General features: G+C 37.8%; 1 protein-coding gene across 1 annotated transcript in view; it reads left to right on the top strand.

Moving 5' to 3' along the window:
- The first annotated feature begins 1,701 nt into the window (after positions 1 to 1,701).
- Positions 1,702 to 23,085, top strand: part of Stxbp6 (syntaxin binding protein 6) — a 173,451-nt gene continuing 152,067 nt past the window's right edge. Inside the window, exon 1 of the mRNA XM_010626977.2 lies at positions 1,702 to 1,885. Coding sequence (XP_010625279.1) covers positions 1,732 to 1,885 — 154 coding nt within the window. The 5' untranslated portion in view covers positions 1,702 to 1,731. The remainder of the gene's footprint in view (positions 1,886 to 23,085) is intronic.

Raw genomic sequence — 23,085 nt, 5'->3', positions numbered from 1 at the left:
GGAAAGTCATAGTGCAAAGAATGGTGGGAGTGGTTCTGTTTGCTAACTTGCAGGAAATTAGAGCATATCAGTTAGTGGTCAGCACACTGAAAATTAGATCTCTTTACATTGTTGTCATTTTTTCTTAGCCAGCATGAGGAAGCTTGAGGCAATGATAAAAATGTCATGCTCAAAGCACAAGGAGACCTAGGCATAGATCTATGATATCTAGACCTGTACATATGTATATTCTTGATGTATATATATTGATCTATGTTCTTGATGCCACTAAGAAACCCAGCCCTATTACAGAATTAAAACTAAGATAAATTTCTTTAACCAGAAAGATGCTCTTTTTAAATATATTTCTTCCTGCCGGGTGGTTACAGATGTGGCTAAGGTTTGGGTGGTAGTGTGTCTTGTTTGTGAATCTTGCACTGAGAAAGATGTTCCCATTGTCTCCCTTCATAAACCACTGGGATTTAAGTGAAACTTTTGATGTGGTTAGCAGTCAACTCCTGACAGAGGCTATATCTTATTTATTTTCCAACTCTAATATAAGGTGGCATGTGGTAAGTATTTGTTTACCAATTGGCTCAATTTTATAGCCATCTGATAAACTTTGAGCTACTGTTATTACTGTATGTATCTTTGTGCTGCTGATCCATATACAGAATCTCTGAAGTTTCTCTGATTAGTCACAGACTACCTGTAACTAGAGTGATAAAATAGAGAAAGTTTGCTAAGTTGCTGTTGAGCTACATGGAAGCAAGGTTAGTATTAAGTTGAACATAATAGACACAAGCAGAATTAAGAATATCAGAGAAGTACAACTTTTGGAAAGCTAAATATAGTATAGGGGCTTTGTATTGTAAGTTTTTCGGGGGGATTTGCTGTCAGTCAGCAACATACTGCTTTATTTTCTTAATTATTGGGCACCCACTGCTAGTTAACCACAGGAGCATAACATATGGGAACTTCTGGATAATGTTTTCAAAACACTTAGCATTGGTCATATGGTTTTTTAGAATTCTGTGCCCATTTTGGCTGAAGGAAAATGTGGAGAGTTTGGCAAGGGCCCAATGTATGGCAAGACCTGCAGAGGAGGGCTAGAAAATAGGGCCCATTGCAAGAGGATGATGAAGAATTCATTACTTAGCCTGATCAAAGAGTGCTGAAGGGTGATTCAATTAATGGTCTTCCGTTGCGTATATAGTTATTATGTACAAAATGATAGGATTATTTCCATTATGAATGGGATTAGGGAAATGGATGTCCACTAGGGTTAACATGGATTTTGAAAGAACATAAAGAACTTCCTGAATTTCAGCATTGTTGGACAGTGGGAAGATTTCTCGACAAGAAATGTGAAAACCTGTTCCTTGACGAATAGGATTAGGGTGGGTACCGCTTGCCAGTTAAGTGTGGTGCAGTAGCGGTAGAAATTGCCAAGTGTCCCAGATCCCATTTCATGCTGCTCATCTCCCAGAGTTTGACATTTTCAAGGAAAAATGAGTATTCCCTCTTTGTTTGTATTTTTGCATAGCTTTTACAAATGTAAGACCTTGCTTTTAATGTTTCTGTGATGCATTTCAAGTAAGTAAAAGGTTAAACTGTAAATTGAAAAGGACTTTAACTGCAAATCTGCTTGCTGCTTATTCTTATATGAGCCTTATATTATTATCAATTCCAACTATTTTTTATTTTCCTTCTTCAGAAAATTCACTACGTGCCCTCCTTGCCAGTTCTACAATGAGTGCCAAATCTGCCATCAGCAAGGAAATTTTTGCACCTCTTGATGAAAGAATGCTGGGAGCTGTCCAAGTCAAGAGGAGGACAAAGAAAAAGATTCCTTTCTTGGCAACTGGGGGTCAAGGCGAATATTTAACTTATATCTGTCTGTCAGGTAATGCAAATCAGATGGGTATTATTAAGATAACTTCTGTTTTAAAATATCTAATTCTAAGATATCCAGGAGAGTCGTATTAATTTTTCTGCTCTTCCACTTTTCTTTCCTGTTTTCTCTGTTGTCTCCTTCTGATCCTTATTTGCTGGCATCCCTACTTTGGAGCTTGCTTTATAGTGAAACGTAGTGACATTTAATCTTAATGCATTTTATAGCTCATTAAGGGTTTCTGCAAAGAGTTTGGCAGACATTTATTTGTTCATACTTGCCTTCATAGGAAATGGTCTTTTCTTCTGGGGATTTTTGTTTTAGAGCAATTCTTAGTATTTGGATAATTGTCATTACTAGCAGCCTGCGTTTCATTGACTTTCTTTTTCTAGAACATTGCCAATAATTAGTAATAGTTTGCCTTGAGAGAAGGCACTTTATGGAATGTGAGAAAGAAGTGTTCACAAATCTTGGCTTTGCCTGACAGCCGTTGCCTTGTGAGGAAGAAGCATCTGTTTTATTAAGCTTGGAATCTTGTCAGATTATTTTTTTTTTCTTGTTTGTAATTATAGGAGATCTGTGAGATTTACTGTGGCTTCGTACCAAGTTTTCTCAAGATAAAATTTGGATAAATTTTCCATGGAGTTATGGGTGTTGCTAATCTAGACACATGGGGCATTTATTTTTGATAGTATGTCTGGTAATGGAATGATGGAAAAATTTAGATTAGTTTATTTCATATTTTTACAATTTCTTTCATTGTGGTGTGGGAGTAAAACTTTATTTTTTGGGCCCATTTTTACCTTTTAAAAAAATAAGCCTCTAATTCTTTAAATTTGTCAGAATTCATTTCAACCTGGAAATACCTTTTAATCAGAAAGAACATGAATTTATCTTAGATTAAAATGAAATAAGAACATAGCAATTTGAAAACAATGACTTCTCCATGCTTATAAGAAAGCATTTGCATGCATATAAGAGAGGAAACCTTGAAACTTGGTCACTCTTTTCTAAAGAAGGAATTGGTTGATAAAATTAGGCTATTCTTAGGAGATACACATATTTCTTCAGTGTGCTAAGCAGTGCCTGGCATATAGGAGGGGCTCAGTATCTAGTGAGTAAGTAAAAGAAATAAGTAACCTTTAACATTTAACTTTTCTAAAATTCTTTCATAAGATTTAGGTCTTCAATATTTTTTGTAATATTAAATTTAGACCTTAGAGTTTGTTCCTGCCAGTAATGTATAGAATACATGTTGTTATGTTATTTTGTCACTAAGACACAATACCCAACACCCACAAATTAAAGGAGGAAAGATTTATTCTGGCTCATATTTCAGTCCATAGTCAGCTGGCTCCGAGGTAGAACAGCATGGCTGAGGGGAATAGGAGAGAAAAGCTGCTTGTGGTGTGGTAGGATGGAGAGAAAGTAAAGGGAAGCTGAGAAGGAAAATTAACCCTTCCAGGTCACACCCTCTATGACCTACCTCTTCTGACCAGACCCCTACCTCCTGTCAGCTATAATGTCCCCATAATCCAATCACCTCCCCAAAGTCCAACCTATGAGCACATGAGCCTCTTGGAGGTCATGTAGATATAAACTACCACACATGTCAATAAATTTTGTTTTGTATTTGAGCTGAGCTAAACATGGAAATACTTCTATTTTTTTAATGTATAATACTTGTATTTTTTTAAAGTTCTAGTCACTCATCATTTCCTTGAGATTTCTTGTAAATGGGTAGTTGAAGAAAAAGTCAATGGTCTAGAAGCCACTTGAGTTTTGCCCTGTGTAGTAGACATGATAAAAATATATAGTAACTATTTAAATGAAAACAATTTTTAAAGTAAAAGACCCATTGCCGTTAATTCCTCTCCAAATACTCTCCATTGATTTGAACATACTTTTTTCTTCATTCTTATCACTTTCTGAAACACTGGAAGTCCTTTTTCATGAGTGTCCTTATGAGGTGTGATTAAAAAGAAAATGTAAAAACACTCATGAGAGAGGATTTCTCAGAAATTCTTCAAAAAGTAGCAAGGATGATGTGATAAATATATTTGGAGCAAAGGGGAATATTTTAAGGGAGAGTGATGGCAATGTATCTTTTACTGTAATAAATTATAAAAAACTGAAGCATTCACTGTACTTTTGATCATCCTACTTATACCTATAACTGGAAGAGAACTGTTTTCTTTGGATTTTAGATATGTGCTATTGTCTCCCTATTGCTTGTCATAAAGTCTGCAGGAGTGATATGGGGCCTGTAATAGCCTCTTCTCAGTGAAATAGCATAACCATTTCCCTCTTTGTAGAAGATAGTGACCCGGGATTTATTGGGTAACTGCATTTACTTTACACTTTACCAAGACCTTCAGATTTAAAATATGAAACTATGAGAATTGCTTTTTCATTGCATTCTAATGTACGAAAAGTTCTTGTTCTGAAAATCTTTCATTTCATGGTTTTGAATTTTGAGAGGCTAGATAGATGAAATAAATCTGACATTCTATTAGATGGTACAATGGTAATTGGGACAGGAAAAGACCAGGCAACTTTGGCACTGTTTTTGGAGTTTGAATTTTTTTTCTTAGAAGTGACTAAGAAGTAATCACCATTATTTTCTAACTTACATGAAGCTTAGAGGCATATAAGTCCCAATAAAGCAATATTACCAGTCCTGCTAAGGTAATGTTTTAATTAGCAGTTTGTTAGTTAGTCATTTTTTATTAATTACCTTCTAGGTGCTGAGGGTATAGTTATAAGAAAATGTCATTTAGTTCCATGAAGAAGAAGCAGTAAGACATTAATAAATTACTCACAAAAATGAACAGATTTATAAACTGTGAAAAGGACCCAAAGGAAAAATACAGTTAAGAATATATCAGGGGAATTTGACCTAGTTCGGGGAGAAACAAGGGCTTTTAGAAAAGTAGGGCTTCAATGGATTTAAAGAGGTTTGTATGGGAGAGCAGGCATTCCAGGTGGAGGGAATGGCAGCTTCATGAACAGACTAAGCAGGATGTTGGTTTCTTCTTTTCTCCTGTTTAGTGTAGGGATGACTTCTTTGTAGCCCACCACAGACAAGAGGCTGTGAAGTGAGAGCTGAGCTGGGGAATGACAGTCTCCTTCCTGCCTTTGGCCAGAACTTCCTGTGCTTTCCGGGAGGCTGGACCCTTCGACTGTTGTGGTGGGGTTGATGAAAAGCAGCTCTTCATTTTGAACAGGAATACTTTGTCCAAATTAGGGTAAGGTCTGTAAATAATTTTAACCGCTCTTCAAATATCAAGAAGCATTAAGTTAAAGAGCAAAAAACACAAGATGAAAGTATTATTTTCTGACTGCATTATATATCCTCTAGATAGCCAAAAAGGTACTAGAGTGAGGAAATGAGGTGATCTTTCTTGAGTTATGCAGCCTGTAATTCTATCAAAAAAAGAATTTTTTCCAGTTCATTCATTAGGAATTTGAGTGTCTCTTTGGACTCCCAGATTAACTACTTAAATAGTATAGGAATACTTATGTATGAGATGCTTCTATGATTAGTATGTGTAGGCATCAGTTTCCATTTTTCTTTCAGCAATTATAAAAATTTTAAATACTGACAATACTAAGTGCTGAAGAGCATGTAGAGTAACACAAGGTTTTATACTGATGGGAAGGCAAAACATGATGTAACTATTTTAGTAAATATTTTGGCAGTTTTAATAAAGTCAAGGGCTGTGGGTTTAACTCAGTGGTTCTGCTGCCTTCCTCCCAAGTGCAAGGTCCCCAGTTCAATCCTGAACACCAGGAAAGGAAAGGAAAGGAAAGGGGAAAGGGGAAAGGGAAGAAGAAGGAAGGGAGAAAGAAAGAAAAGAAAAGAAAATCAAACATATACTTCATTCCTAGGCCTATACCTGAGAGAAATAAAAACATGCATCCGCATAAAAACTTGTGCATAAGTGATTACTTGTGATTACTTATGCACAAGTTTTACTCATAATAAAAAAATAAGAATTCAAAATTTCTTCTGTATATTGATTGAACAAGCGAATTATTTTATATCTGTGTTGTATGATACTATCTGGCAGTGAAAAGAAATGCACTACCAATACGTGCAGCAATGTGGATAAATTTCAGAAGCATTATGTTGTCTAAAAAGAACATAATTAGGTTGCTCCAAGACTAGAGTTGAAGATACCAATTAATTCCAGTTAAAATCCCAGCATCCTTATCAATTAGGTAATGGGCTCTTCATTTCATAGATGAAGGAGCCAGTGTTCATGAGAGGTCCTGACTTCCTGGGGCCAAGATTTTAGAGGTAGCAGAGCTGGAAATCCACCCAGACCCTGACCCTGGGTGGTAAAGCTCGTATTGTCCCAGCTCCTCACTTCCTTTGACTTAGTAGATTCCTTTCTAATTCTTCACAGCTGATAGAGTCATGGAACACTTTTGACATTTGTAATGTTTTCTTATCTCATTTCCAATGTCATTGATTAATTGACTTTCCTACAACTGGAATATTTGTTGTGGAATATGTGTTGTTTTATCTCCTTATTATAGAGATTTGGCATATAAATCTAGTCATAAAACTAAGTAACCGGAGAAGGCAAGGCAGTAGAAAACAAAGTTATTTCCAGTGCTTAATTTCTGTGAGTATCCGTAAATCCTTTCTTATATTATAAAAATGTAATATTCTCTACTATACTGTTTACTTATAATTCTGCTCTTCTGTGATATGTACATAGGTATCACTGATTAAAACATTTATATGAGAAATAGGAAGAAAGGAGCTAAAGGTGTAGGGAAGGTGTGATGGGCAGGGGAAGGGTAAAAAGGGAAAAGAAAAAAATGTGAGATAATGAAAAGATGGAAATAAAGTAGTTGTAGATGGGAAGGGGAGGAGGGGGTGAAGGGAGGGCAGGGGTAAGGGGAAAAAATGAGAACCAAGGCTTGTCCCGTAGAGGTACAAGATCCCAACAACGAATGTAACTGTACTGTATCCCTAAAATGTACCAATAAACTCAATTAAAGCTGAAAAAAAAAGAACATTTATAACAACAGCAACCACTGGTTACACAGAGTTAAAAGGAGAGTGTTTTCTTCTGAGATGTTCTTTGGCCCAGTAGATTTGGCCACTAGTGGCGTTTAGGATAGAACTTCAGGGTAGTACCTACCATGTACTCATCACATTCATCAGTACTTAACGTGGAAAGGATTAGTGAGAGTGGTAATGGTATTGGCTGAGTTCCTTACCAGCCATGGTTCTATATCCTTTCTGTGTATTAATTCATTTAATCTTTGCAATAATGTTGTGAGGCAAACAAACAACTGTACTGATCTCATTTTGTATATGAGGACTCTGAGTGCAAAGGTTAGTTACCTTGCTGAAGATCATCAGTTATTAGTAGGAAAACAAGGATTTGAACCCAGGTAGATTCATTTTGGGTCCTACTTATTCAGGCATTGTACTCTGCTCTCTTCTTATAGTCGTAGTCAGTGAACTGTGGACTATAGTCATAGGAATCCCAAACCAACCGTCTTTCCTTCCCATTTCTCACAGTTGTGATAACCATGTCTTGGAATTACTTTGGTCTTCTGTAGTTTTAAACTTTGTTGGTTTTGGCTGGTGGTGATAGTTTTGTATGCTAAAACTTGGCTATCAAATGTACATATTAGAAGAGTATTAGTGAGTATATTATTTGAGTCTTAGAAAGCTAATCTCCCATGCAAATTTAGGGTGTCTTCTGATACGGACCTGGCCACATATGAATTAGTTTTATTCAGTAGTGTAATATAAAAAGAAGATGCCTTAAAATTTTTTAGAGTTTCCTTGTGATTCTAGCTATATTTCTGTGAAAATTACTGGTAATATTTTCTGTTTTTAAAGCCTTGTGAATAGGAGGATCTAACAATATATAACTAAGCAGTGGACTGAAGTATTATCATTTAGTACCTACGACAGCCTCTGTTGTTAATTCTACTTTGCAGATGACACAACAGAAGCTGAGAATTGCAAGCGTGCTGCCCAGGGCAGGTGACAACAGAGCCACGACCCACATCTGGGTCCATCTGACTCCCCAGTATGCAGACTTCTTAATTTCTTTTCCAGAGCAGGGGTAGATCTGAGGAACACAACTACCCTCCCCCACCAAAAAAATGTAACAACATTCCTTAAGCAGGAGTTTTAAACTCTGAGGATTTAGAGGATGTGCTGGCAGCCACTTCAGCTTTTCTAGTGGTTTAGCACACCAACAGGGTTTTCTTTTTCCATTCCTGTATGCATTCCAATACTAAAACTAGATGGAAACAAGGGAAAGCTCTTGACAGAGGCAAGTGCCAAAACATTTCATTTAAAAAGGAAACTCCATCTGTGTGCTCTCCCACCACACAGCCCACTGTTCAGAACAGGAATTTCACAGCTGACTCACTCATGTTCGTTTTGATTAGTTTTGACTAATTGCAAAGGTAGAGCAAGTGGTGGTTAGGGAGATTGCAAACTGGCAGTGCTCCTTCTGCAATGTGCCTGGTAAGGCACTGAATCCCTGGCAAGCATCCTAGAGAGCAGCCAACCAGAAAGGCACTGTTTAATAAGTGCATGTGATTCTTTGTGCTGGATGATTTTCTAAACTAAAGCTTTGAGAAGTTAACTAAGTTAACTTATCATTGCTGTGGTACTGAAAATTTGATCTCATCAGCTTCTGTGTATGGAGAGGTGGTAGTTAGTGGCACTTAGGGGTACTAAGAGTCCCTATTGCTCCGTGTACTCTTCCACCCCAGCGATTGCAAAACACAGCCTTAGGAATGACTGACTTATGGTAAAATACTGAGCATGGGCTTCATCAAAACTTTGTGCTTCAGTTTTGTCATCTCTAAAATGGAATAATATCCACATCCCAATGGCATCTCGAAGAGTAACTGGGTTTTGTATATGTTTGTATAATACCCAATCCATAGAATGCACTTAGCCTTATGAACAGTGCTATTGTCACTAGTGAGACACCCATTGGTTGTTGCCATACAGAGATAATTCATGTACAGTACTTTGAACATGTTTATTTATGTCTGTGTCAGACATCTGCAATCCAAGTCATGTGAGATAATTCCACATGATAGCCCAGATTTGGTCTTATGGGTTTTCTACCTCCCTCTTCATAATTTTGCTCCTTTCCCGGTCAAGTTCGCTTCCTCTCTCCTCTCTGTTCCACCCCAGAGAGAAATCCCAAGGCCATTCTAACCTCCATTTTTCTAAATCAGGATTCTCTTAATTATCTTTCCTCCAAAATTATCTGTGCTCTAAAGTCGCCTCCTACTATGAGGTGCCATCATGCTGCAAGTCAGTCTCAGAGAAGTTGAGCTGAAAATTTAGACTTTAATCTCATGGTATGTTGGGTGCTGAAGTCTGTTGTGTTCAGACCTCTTTGACCAGCTTATGGGGGAGTAAGAGCTGGGTTAGTCAAATCTGTCCCTGAAATGGGAGATGTTATTTTCTTATACCTATCTTTACTGGATCAAAAGAAAAATTAAAGCAAAACATTCTCTAGGGTCAACCAAGTGCACTATTGAGCAAACAGAAGAAGTGGGAGAGGCTGATACAGATGCCTGTGGACCCAGCTTTTCAGCCCAGCTCAGATTCTTGTTTTTGTTCCTCTAGCTCTTTCCTGTTACCCTTCTGGGGTGTGTGTGTGTGTGTTAGGGAAAGACTATAAACATTTCTATCCCAAACAGAGCAATCCAGAAGAAACTGCAAATAATCACAAGTTCAGTGAAGTTGCCATGTTTTCCAGACCATAAAGAATAGATGGCTGGTTGGTTATTGTGCTTGAAGCATGAGCCTTTTCCTCTTCTGGTCTCTACATCTTCTCCATAGTGGCACTTAGCACTGCTGTTTTTATTTTTCAAGTGGCTTTCTGTTTATTTCCCCAGACTGTTGGCCTCTGGAGGGTAGGATCTATGGTAGACACTTCCCTGTTCCTAGTGTCCTGATCCCAAGTCTCCCTGTGGAACAAATGAAGTGCCTCAGGAGAATGGGCATAATCCCACTCCTGCTGAGTCTCACCAGTCTCTGAGTCTCCACAACAGCTGAGATGGTCTGAGCTCAGGGCTCACTTTCACGGCTACACTGGATATTAACAGCTGATGCTTGGTTTGGCATTCTACAAAATATTGTTAGTTGCTGTAATTCATACTAAAATGCTCCCAGGTGGTCTTTTAATCCTAGAATTTATCAGATAACTGATCAGGAAATTTTCTGCTACCTAATGGTTCAGTTATCAGGAAGAAAATGCAGATTTCTCTGATGTATTCAGACCTTCAGAATCATTCAAAATGTGCAATTTATAGATGCTTCCATTATAGCCTACAGATAGAAGCAGTTAACTCAAAATTTTGAAGTACCTGAGTAATTCTCTTCACTCAGTATTCATATTATAGAAGAATAAATGATAATTTAATGACTACTGACTATATCAGACTTCCTCAAATGTTCTTTCCTTGCAGCCATCATTTCCAGTTATACATTTCCTGAAAAAGGACTTCTAAGGGAAAAATGGAAAGTTCATTTTTATATTTTAGTTTTAAAGTCTCTGAAGATATTCGGGCTGCCTCCTGCTCCACCTTTTAAACACAAATTGTTGTTGTTTATCCACATTTGTGGGTCCCATGTGTTGTAGACCTCACGCTACAGTGTAATTTGATGTTCATATCAGTTCCACAGAGCATAGTGCTCAAGACGCCTATGGGGCTTGGCAAGTGGATAAGAAATGGCAAGATTATGCCTAATCTTGATTCCCTGAGATCTAAATTACCATTTTCAAAAGTCAGCCGTGTTTTCAGATTAATGAATTTTAAAGTTTTTTTCTCCAAAACACACACACATACACACACACCACTTTTTTTTCTTTGTCAAAAACCATGATAAATATTATAGAGGGGGAGGAAAACTAATGGAGAGAAATTGTGCAAATTATGACTGTCTTTTCAGGCCATGCTTTTTAATTCTCTTTTCCTATTGTAATATGTATTTGCAGGTGTATGTATCTGGCAGGTGTATTGTACATGTATGATTGTGTTTATGCTCATAGAGAAAAGGGAAGAAGGCAGATGTCTTACCTGAATACACCCCTAATGTTCTTCAAAACAGGTAGCTCTTTGCCTTAGCTGTCAGCTATGAATTCATTAGACATCTTTTGTTTTGTTATATGAGTTATAAGGGAAGTGCTAAACATCAACCAAACATATTCAGGCCTTTTTCCCTAGATCAGTGCATTTAGTTAATGATTCACATTTGGCATTATATCAGATCTATCTTCTGAACACAAGAACAACCGAAGTGAGGGAAAATACCTTCTTAAGAATTTTGTTCTTACAATACTAGGTTTTTATATCTAGAAATCTATAATCAATCTCAAAACTAACAGTAATGGTTTTGTGAAAAATGAGGCACATAGAGATTAATGGCTTGACCAACATTGCAGAACCATTAGAGTCAGGCAAAAGAAGAGAAAAAATGTGTCTATATCTTCTTGACAATTTGATTTTGACTGTGGTTGAAGAGAGGTTACATGAGAAAGACAAGAATCAGTGGCTAAGGTGAATTTGACCATATATCTCTGTGTCATTCTTTGTCACATTAGGATGCAAAAGCCATTTGTCCCCCTCTCTTGGAAAGTCTATAGTTACTGACCAAGAAAGCAGCTATGCCTCTTCTCAAGTTTATTATTATAAGGATAAAGGTTCAACTATAAAGTCCAATTGTTCTGTCCCATTTCTCTTTTCTCTTGCTTTCTCCTACACTTGGGGATCTATAAAGTGGAGAGTGCCGAATGGAAGTGTTTTAGAGGAAAATGCCCCAAATGCCACTGTCTCTAAATGTGGTTCACTGCCTGATCCATTGAGTTGAAGGAATAAAATATTATAATTTCAATTTTCTAACTTTTCTATTTCATGTAAGTTTTACAGCCACCACAATACATTAGAACAGAAAGTAATGTCTATATAATTTACAAGATGCATATATTGGAATTAGTGCTCAAATTTTTGTATTGAGAGCATGCACGGTCAAAAATAGCCATGGCTTTAGTTCATTGGTGCCGCTGCCTACCTTGCAAGTGCAAGGACCTGAGTTTGATCCCTGGTACAAAAAAATAGAGACTCCTGGCTAGAGTCCAAAGAGATACAGGTCTAACACTTGGTCAGTGAAGTATTATGAGCTTATAAAGTCTCTGGCTCTGGAAGTAGTTGCTCAAAGAAGTTGAATAATCTCTGGCTTTAGAGATAGTTACATCTAACTGCCCATTGGAATCAGCAACAACCTCAAACTCTGCACCCCAGCATGCCCCTGAATTGCATGGCTTTCTGGGAGGAGGAGAGTCAGCTGCTGTGTGGACTAAGTATCCTAACACAGGTGAGGGCCTGTCACCTCACTTAGCACTTTGTAGTTAAAATAACAGCACTCCTTTTGGGGATTCTTCATTCTCATTTTGGAGCTTGAAATGTGGCTGAGAAAAGTATTTGTTTCAGTTCTGATATTGGGATTGACTTGGACTCCATGTAAACTTCAATAAAATTTTCTATTTAGTACACCATCATTGCATTTGGTCTGGTCTATTTTGTTCTGAAGCTTCTCCGACTTTTGTATTGTTTAAAACAGGGAAACCAACATTTCCTTTCTAGACCTGACAGTTACTGATTTATCCAGGGGCACCTCATTCCTCGCTAATACAGCAAAGTCCTTGATTCCTGGATAAGCAATTCTGTTTGAGCTAGTGCCTTTCCTTTTTTGTAGATAATTGTTTCTCTTTATATGTCAGTTGTTATTTTGTATGTAAAGGCCACTTAGCCTATTTACTTTTAGCATTTCTGTGCCAACCTTGTTAAGAGAAAGACATTTTTTGAACTTGAATTCAAATATAGCAGTCCCCCCTTATCCACAGGGAATATGTTCCAAGACATCTATCTAGTGCATGTCTGAAACTGTGGATTTCACCTTATATTTAATGTTTTTCCTATATATACATACCTATAATAAAATTTAATTTATAAATTAGCCACAGTAAGAGATTAACATCAACAACTAATAAAATAGAAGAATGATAACAATATACTATAAAAATATTTAGAATTGGTGAATTGTCTATTTCTGAAATTTTCCTTTTAATATTTTAATTTCCCTTTAATATTTTGACACTGCAGCTCACCCACATAACTGAATCTCAAAAAGCTAAACTACAGATAAAGGGAGATCACTGTATTGTGTCTGTAAAAGATATGCAAATGTGTCACATTTTGTTAAAGATAAACAAAAGTTACAATATTCCTTTTTTTCCATTTAAAAATGCTTAAAATATCAGAAATTACATATCTCTAAGATGGACTTGATTTTCTCTGAGTGTGTATTTCAGGGATTAAAGCAAAGTTGTCTGGTTCTGCGTGTCTTTGTTGACTTCACTTCCTGTTTGGTCCAACCTCTGACTCCTACTAACTCCCTGTGCCACAGCCTTTCCTTGCTACCTTAATGGTTGGCCCCTGTTACTTCATTCTGAAGCCACTCTTTCTCTTTCCTCTCCAACACGCTTATAAATACATTTTCTCAGAGCAATGATATAAGGTGTTCATAAAGCAGTAATATAATTTACCAAAAGCCTTTAAAGACTGCTATGTCACTTGAGCACTTTCCCTAGGGGGATTTGCACTTTCAGAAAGTGACAGCCTCTTTAAAATTGTTATTATCCATTTTGTATCATCCCAGATGATTGTATCTGTCTGGAGTTGGTACACACATTATAACATCTAGATTTACAGTTTTGATCATTGTCAATAGAACTTATTTCCTTATCTGTTTGATATATTTGTTTTTTATACCTAAGGACTCTTGCTGGAAACTTATATGTTAGCTGGTTTTACTTGGAATTTAGGTCACAGCATTTTTAAGTGGGTTTTGATTTCATTTAATTTGGCTTATGTTGGCTTTTGTATTTTAACAGATAATATTACTAAAAAAATGCAACTTGATATGAAAGAATGTCACATTACTCACTTTTATAAAATGACTTACTAACACCAAGGGTGCTTAGCATTATAAATACCTCCTTCAGTTTCAAAACTATGTATTGTGGTGTTTTTTGTTGTTTTATCACTGGGTAGCCAGACTTCCACATAAAATTCTCAGGCTTTAAGACTAAGCCATAGCAGCAGTCTTATTGCCAAAGATTTTTCTACATAATAATTTCAAGCTTCCTTCCAAAGTTTGATTTTATTTTGAGCTACAGTGTTCCCTCCATGAACACTGAGGTGAGAGGAAGAAAGGAATCTTCTTCCCCATAGAAAGAGCTCTTTGAGTCTGTACTGGAAATACCTTGCAGGTCACAAGCAAGGGGAGAGTTTTGCAGAAATGCATTTAAATTTTCCCCTGACCACTTTAACATTTGCCTTGATGGAGGAAGAGGATGATGGTACTTAACATCTTTATAGCATTTAGTGTTATTCAATATACTTAGTATCGTTTAGCGGCTTGTCAGTCTGCTTGGTATTAAAAATGAAATTTGACTTGAAATAATTTACTTAGACTTGGAATTTGGGCCACTCTATTTTTAACCTCAGCATGTTGAATTCAGCATTCAAGTTTTGTTATGATGTGTCTTATATTGTAGAGATCATTTTTCTAACTTTCAAGTGGGTGTAGAACACAGAGTTCTGTATATGCTGGTACATTAGGTTTTGTGCATTGATGCATAAGCTTTTACTGGTGTGAGGCTCTTTATTTTTGTTGTTGTTCGGTTTGTAGTTGTTATTGCTGTTGCTCTTGTTCCTGTTGTTGCTGTTGTTCTTGTTCTTGTTGTGTTGTCATACATAGAGTGTGAAGTGGGGAAAACCATTGACCCAGTAATGACTAATCAAGTACTAGTTCTGTGTGCATTATCTGTGTCTCTTGCCTTTCTTGGATCAAATTAATGCATGAGAAGTACCTCTGATTAAGAGCCAAGGCTTGGGAGAGAGAAAAACACAGGTTTGAATGATATTTCTACACCTGTTAACTGTGTGACCCACTGAGAATCATTTGGCCTTTTGAAGCCACCTCCACTTACATAAAGTGCTGATTAAAAATTGCTATCTTGGAAGGCAATTGCAGGACTTGAAAGAATTGTCTGAGAAGAGGTGTACCTCAACCGCCTTGTTTGGTCCCAGAACATAATAAAGGCTGCATAAAGGATAGTTGCTTCATTGTTTTCATGTGGCATTTGGAAGCATTCTTCTCTTGGTAATGAGGATTAAAAGTCATTGGTCATCTGTCAGCGATGGAAAAAGCAAGAGAGCTGCTGGCGACAGCACTTTCCTCTAACAGGAATAAAACTTCTAACAAGGGGCCAAAGAGGGTTTCTAGTCCGAGGAACATGACACAAATTAAGCTCCTGATCAACAGTTTGTCACTACCACATTGGCCTGTGTAATTATCTGCTTTGAAGGTAGAAATTATCCATCTTTTCTCAAAGACACATCAATGACAAACCAATGGAATTTTAATTTAAAGTAAGGCTGGATGTTTATGACTGTAGTTAAGTGTGCTAGATGGTTGGGTGTGGTGTGAGAGTGTGATTGGAGTTACAACTCAGTTCACTTCTCAACCATATCTTTCTAGAGCCGCTCTTCTCACTTAGGCAGTGAGGCAGCTCACACCCATGGGCTTGGTGTAGAAGGTAAAGGAAATGACCTGTCACAGAGCCTGACTCTGGCCTGGCCCACCATGCTGGTTGATAGTATACTGAGCACAGTAGTGTGTGTGTGTGTGTGTGTGTGAGATGTTGGGGGACAAGAGGAGTGCAGAATCCTCAAAACATGGCTTCATCTTCGTGAAGCTTAAGAGCCATGAGAATATTTTGAGTGCTTAGGAAACAGGATGTTTTGATGAAGAATGCTGTGGAATCCACAGCCCAACTGCTTGTGCTGTGTTACCTGTTGACAGCCAAAGTGGCCTGGCTCTGGCCTCAGCATGAATGTGAAAGTCAAATGCTTGATTTTGACAGCATGGTCTATCAGTGTGTGTCACACACACACACCACAAATACCTGCCTCACCATTTAGCATGAGGTTTTTTTTTTTTGTCTTCTTTTGTAAGTTGACATGCTGTCGATTCCTATTTTCTTCTTAAAATATCTTTGTGGGATGGGGAGTCTTAAGCTCCAGTAGGAAACAGGCAGCTTTCACAGATATATGTGTCAATGGCTTATGCTGTGTGCCCAGTCCCCAAAGAGTGTGGATTCCCTGGAGTCTGATAACATACTTTCAGGATATAAAAGAAGCTCTGCAAACCAATTTTTAGTTTATCATTTTATTTTTTCCATGTTCACTTTTATGCAACCAATTCCATTCATTTGAATTTTCTTCTGTCATTATAAACTTTAAATGCCAAAGCCTCATCTGGGAACTTATTCTGTAGTATTCCAGCCTAGAGATCTGTTCCTGCATCCACATAGGCAGCAGTGAAACCCTCTTCTGTAGGTGTGCCAGTCACTTTTCCCTGTACTGGTCCTTACTGAGGTCCTGTTCTTTCTGTGGAACTTCATTGTATTCAAAAGTGCGGTGATTTACGCCTCTTTATTGCAATTATCTATATGACCAAATACCTAGTAGGCACTGTTTTCCTCACATTCCATTACCCAAGTGTCAGGCAGTTTAAAATTAAACTCTTTTGGATACATTTTGGGAAAAATAGTCAGTAACTATACCCTGCGGTGGAGCAAAGAACTTGGGCTTCAGAGTCAATAGACTTCTTACACAGACATTGGCTGTGTGATCTTAGGCAAGTTACTTCCCATCTCTTTGTGTTGATTTTCTCACCTCTGAAGCTGGTTGTTCTGAAGTGTGGTGGTAAAGATGAGAGGTAACAAAAAACATATCTGGCTTGTATGCTGGCACACAGTAGGTGCTGTTGCCTGGAAGTGGCTGCCATTGTGACTGTTACATGCCCAGTTATTTCAGTGCCCTGGCTCTGGTGTTGTAGAGGACTTGGCCAAAGGAAGAAGGGTCCTGTCCCCAAACCCCTTGCAGGCTGAGACTCTGTGCCCTTCCTCATCACAGCTGCTTGCTTTTCCTCATTGGCCTTCTGCTGAGGCTGCTTCCAGTCAGGGCTTTGGCTCCAGCCTCACTTTGCCACTTGGGTTTGAACATCCCTAATCATTGCCAGTGATGAACGTTCTATGCTACCAGTGTGCCCTGCAGTCCCCACCAAAGCAGGTGGTGGGCAAGGTGTTTATGTGCCAAGACATCTGTTTTTATCAGCAAAGAGGACAGCCAGGACCCCAGTGGCCAAATCAAAGAATGGTGATATACGTTAAGCCTTTCATTTGTGCCACTTCACTGATGAAAGATGTAGCGGTTATGTGGTTGTTATGGCAGCTGAAGCAGAGGCCTTTTTATGAGTGGTTCATGGGTCTCCAGATATGCAACTCCTGCTCAAGGGACAGCAGTCCCTAAGAAGTTGGTCATTTTAAGACTATCTATGAGGCATCCCCCTTAGGCTTGTGACATTTGGAAGGGGTGACTCTGTTAAGCATCCTCTCTATAGATGTTACTCTCCCTTCCTGCGAGGTTCAACATAATTCCTGTAGACCAATATCTGCACAATGAAGAACTTTCAGATGGGAGCAATAACAAAAGTAAATAATATTAATTGAACATGTATTATATGCCATTTACTGGAGTAAGCAGCTTACATTCATGGCCTCACTTAATGCTTATACCAACCCTCTCAGAAAGGTATCTATTCTTACTACCTCCTTTCTCCAGGCAAGGAGACTGAGGAGGGGGGAATCTCAATAACTTGTTTAGTGTCAGAGAGCCAGTCAATATTAGAGCAAGAGTTCAAAGAGTCTGTCTCCAGAGCCTGAGCTTTTATCTTCTGTAAAGCCTCTTTATTCCACTTCAGACTGTGTCCCTGGCTTATATCCAGATGTCCCCCCAAAGCCTCACATGCTCAGAGGGGGACTTTGGGAAGGTGACTGGATCATAGGTGTGTGATGCTCATCACAGGATGAGCCCAGCAATGGGTCTTTAACCATGCAGTGGGTTACTGTGGACATGGCTTGGAGGAGTAGAGATCTTGCCTCATCGCTTGATTCCTCTCTGCTTCTCACCATCATGTCAGGAACTATTTCTTTCTCTGCTGTGCCTCTCTGCCATACCGCCCTGACTTGGAGCCAATTGACTATGGATTGAAACCTCTACAAACTGTGAGCCAGCATAAGCCTCTCTTCCTTTAACTTTCTTGTGTCAGGAATTTTGTCCCAGCAATGAGAAAGTAATTGACAGTCCTGCTCCTCAGAGAATTGTCCATGGTAGACAGAAGCAAAGGGGGAATTGTTGCTAATTTGTTTTTGTATCACTTGTTAGCAAGTTTACTTTCTAGTAAACGTGGTCTATATCCTCCCAGATGCCAAACTGCAGTGAGATCCAGATACCACTGGCTTTTCATCACTAGCCTTGCACATGCCTGTTTCATGGCCATGGTCATACTAAAGTGAGATCACTTCTCATTTTTGCCTGCCATTAAAGATCATTCACTTAGCAAAAAGGCACTGATGACCCATGTAGGCATAGTGAAATTTCCTTATGGGGTGTTTATATCACATACAGCAGCAAATAATGCAGCACCCTCTGGCTCCCTAAGCTCTGCCTGTACTATCTCAAGGGACTTTCCTCTTAGAGCTTTTTTGTTATTAATAGTACAGTATATAACTCTGCTTTGATGAGTCTTCTCTCCCCTTCATTCTACTTCCCTTCTCCATTTTGCAGAGTGTATCATGACTTCTTCAGCTGTTAACTCCTACCTTGCTTATCCAAACCAATTTTATAAGGGGAAAGTAGAAATAAAACTCTAGTCAGAGGGACCACCCCCTATTAGAGAGCAGTTAAGTTTGAAAAAAACTCATTTCCCCTGTTGCTCCCTTAGTTACACAACTGTGATCAATTTTCAGGCCTGGGTTTTCCCCACACACGTGTCCATGTTGATAGGTGGGCCTGTTGTCCATGGAAAAGTGCTGGTCATTAACATCTCCAAAAGCCATTGACCAGATCCCTATCTATATCCTTCTTACAAATAGGCAGCTCTCACAAAGATCCTCAGCCCATCCTAGGAACTCATTCTCTTCTCCCAATTCTGAACTATCACCTCTGCCCCTCCTGAGAACAGCAAGTAATATTCCATATGCACTCTTTAGTTTCTTGTCCTTGGTCTTATGTATATCCATTTTGAAGGAGATGCTGACCTCAGATATTAGTATCAACAATTCTAAGCCTTATGGCCACCATTTATCCTGAGGGTTTCTTTTTCTGCTGATAAAGCAAATGTGATCATCTTTTTTCATGGCATTTTGAAGGAGAGAGGAGAGACATAAATAGCGAGCTATAAAATACTGAGTTGGTTTCAGAACAGAAGGATGTGATGTCCATGGGAACTAAGCAGCAATGAGATATAAGGATTGAAAAGGGTTTCATAGGAATATTGGTGAGGGCTAGAGCAATAGGAAAGCATATCTTCGAGGGATTCTATAAGAAGTATAGAAGACAACACTCTCACAATGAGGCTGTCCACTAAGAATTTAACAGAAACATATTCATGTAAATATGGTATTTTCATATGCTTGCAAATATATAGAGAAGTAAAGTTGTTTGGGAATATCTTATTCTCGAAACCTTCCTGCTGTGGGATTTTCCCTATGGCTAAAGCACCCTTTGGACCCATCTTTTTCATTTTTGTTTGATGGACAACATTTTTTGACAGCATTAAACAAATCAAGAAAGAAAACATGTATTTCTGCTCTATGTTTAGTGAGATGAAGTACTTATCTGACTCAGTATATTTTTCCATGAATGACAATAGTGTAAAATTCTCATTTTAACCCAGAATTTTTGTTCTAATGATAAAGAGAGTTTTAACTGTGTGGTGGGCTTAAATTTTCATAATTCAAAGCATTAAGTGCTGCTTGCCGAAGATGAAGAGGTATAGAACTGTCACTTCAGAAATGTGGTCTTATCTAGAATAACTCAAAAAAAGAAACATGAAATGTTATGTTGGATAAACACTCTTTATGTTTGTTTTTGTTAGGTAAAATTTTAGCAATGAACCTTATGGAGATTTAGGAAAAAACCTATTTTATTAAACACTAAATATATGATAAGTATGTTCATATTGACATATATTAACTATATATATTTTTATATTTCTACCAGAGAATCTAAAAGACATATTTTAAAAATATACTCAAAATTCCAGTACCACAAAAATTTCTTAATGTCAGATATTGAGCCAGTATTGAACTTTTCCAGTTGCCACTTGTATATTTATGTTTCATATATGAAATCTAAAGAATGTTTAATCTTTTCCCAGTTAAAGCACATTTCCTTTCACAGGAATAAAACACATAACAGCAGAAGGTATAAAATATTGATAAAAAACTTACCATCCTTTCAGTTTGGCAACTGTACAAAAAGAAATAGAAATATATAACTATGTACCTTGACATTTTTCTACCATTTATGACTGTTTCAGATAAAGAATAAGCATAAATTATAGAGTAAACCAATGTGATGTAATAGAGTTTCTTGACAATCATATATAAAAGAATATATTGTTCATGTAAACTTTTACCCAAAATAATTGGACATGTGGAAAAGTTAACATGTATTGTTGTAAAAAATAAAGATACACAGTCACCCTGTACAGTTTCCACATCTGTGGATTCAACCAACCTCAACCGAAAATGTTGAGGGAAAAATGTACATCTGTACTGAATGCATGTGGACCTTTTGTCCTCATCCTCATTCCTAAACAATATAACAACTATTTGCATTGTAATAGGCACAGTAAATAATCCAGAGATGATTTGGCATATATGTGAGATGTGTGTAGGGTGTACATAAACACCAGCCCACTCTATGTAAGAACTTTGAGCTTTCTTTGATTTGGGTGGTCACCATGGGGTCCTGGTCACCAGGGAGTCATAAAACTAATCCCCCGAGGACACCAAGGGATAACTGTACATTGGATATACTGTTGAAGGGTAACCTTATCTTGATTTCTAGTACCATGGTTTAATTTGCCCATTTATGAACATTGCTAAGTGATATCCTAGAGTATGTACCATTCAGTGCTTGGTTTCTTGCTTTCATTACTGTTCATGATATTCATTCACCCATGTTGTTGCATGCACCCATGTCATCCTCACTGCTGAATAATGTTTTTAACAAAAGATGTTAGATGTTAAAATGATGGATTTGTGATAAAGTATCCAGCTGTAACTAGTTTTTAATCTGTAAAAATGCCATCACTCTTATGGTGTTACTGTAGTCTCTTTCCTATTAAATCTAGACTCAATTCAATTGGATTCATGCTTTTCCCCTCATAGCTACTTTTGGATATTTCTTTACCTTTCCTCTATTCTGTGTGCCCTCCTGTTACCCATGGATATCAGCAGCTATGGACACTGGGTATCAAGATACCCACCAAGGTAGTAGAAAGAAGTTAGGATCAGTTTTAGGTGACTGCTCGATCTCATTCTCTATTTCATGACTTGGAACAGGTTTCTGTAAGATAAGAAATATCTATCTCCTTTGGTACTTAGATTCTATATATTTTGGGGTTATTGATAACTAATCACATGAGTTTTATCTTAATTATGTGTGACAAAATCTGTGAGATTTCTTTTTGGTTACACCCCATGGCAAGATACTCACTTTTCATCAAATGTATTAATTTTTTGAAAGTTTTGTTAAGAGTAAACACTATAGCTTATTGATTAGTGGTTAATCTAGATAAGTTCCTACTGAGATAGAAGCAAAAGAGAAACTGGCAGGTTTCATTAAGGATTTTATCTCTTGTTCATGATCAAAATACAGTTTCCCCTTGTTTTGGGTTTTTTTTTTTTATCCACTTCAAGAGAGTTCTCTAAACTCAGAAAATTAACTTTATGTGGGCATAAAGTGAGGTGGGCCAACCTGGGTTAATAAAAGGAAGAGTTTCTGAATGTGAGACACTTTTCGTGCCACAGAGCTTCTAAGTTGCAGCTAGTAGCCTGAATTCCTGCCATTTCCCATAGATTCTTTGTGTAAGTCCAGACCTCTGTACACAAGAGTGAGGTGAAAAGTTTCATGAAAGAGCATATATTCAAGGCTTTTTAAAGTCATTGCAGTTTCCCTTGGAGATTCTTTGGAGACTACCAGAGTGTCAACAAAATCCTTCCTTTTTATCTGTCACTGCCTGGGTTTTAAAATAAACCTATATTAAGTTTAGGGCTATTTCAAAGAGTGGATCCTATTCAAACATTTTTACTTTCTCCAGAGGGAATGAGTTTTGATATCTGGTGCCACTCTTGTTTTCATGGTTGAAGTCCTTTACTTCTTCTGGGTGATAGGAAGACAACGATACTGCATGTAGAGACTTAGTTTTTTATTCAAATGTTTGTTTTTATATTGGAAACATGTGAACTAAGAAGCCAGTCAATCTGTGAAGAAATATGCATTCCTGTAACATGATGGTACTTCTGAGTATGTCTTTATAAATAAAAAGCAATCTTGAGAAGTGGCATGTGATGAGGTGTTTGCTTAGACTATTCAGAAGTGGTTATACTGTGTACTACTTTCTTCTTTGTTTTGTTTTTCAGAAGACCTATCTCACCTTATCAATTAAGATTAAATCATTTTCAGAGACATACTAATGGGCAACTTTAATTGTTAGTAATAAGCATTTGACTCTGAAAGTAGTTATCCATGGCCTTTGTCTTCACTTTTGTGGATGATTTCTATAAAACACTGCTCTATAAAACTGTTTCTGTAAGCACACTGACAACGTTTCTGTATCTCCCATTGGAAAATTTACCCATTCAAGATTCCAGGCACTCTACCAACCTCTCTTTCTAGGCTGCCTTCCTTGAAGAGGTCTGTACTTGTGTGGGCTGCTCACTAATTCCTCCTTCAGCTTTAGCCCACATCAATCTGGCCGAGATCTTCCCCATTAACTCTTATTCTTCAAGTGGTGCCAAGAAGTTCCCTGGAAGCCTAATCCAATGGCTCCTTCCTCATCTACTTTGAGCCTATCTGTGAGAAGCACTGGACTCAGTCCACCCTCTCTGCTATTCAGTGTTAACTATATCCTTTCCTGGTTGCCCTTCCACCCTGTCATTTTCATTTTCTCTCTCTCTCTCTCTCTCTCTCTCTCTCTCTCTCTCTCTCTCTCTCTC

Source organism: Fukomys damarensis, unplaced genomic scaffold (assembly GCF_012274545.1).
Source record: "Fukomys damarensis isolate Sample0158 unplaced genomic scaffold, DMR_v1.0_HiC HiC_scaffold_17, whole genome shotgun sequence".
In the NCBI taxonomy this organism is placed as follows: domain Eukaryota; kingdom Metazoa; phylum Chordata; class Mammalia; order Rodentia; family Bathyergidae; genus Fukomys; species Fukomys damarensis.
This window is presented reverse-complemented; position numbering and strand designations above follow the sequence as displayed.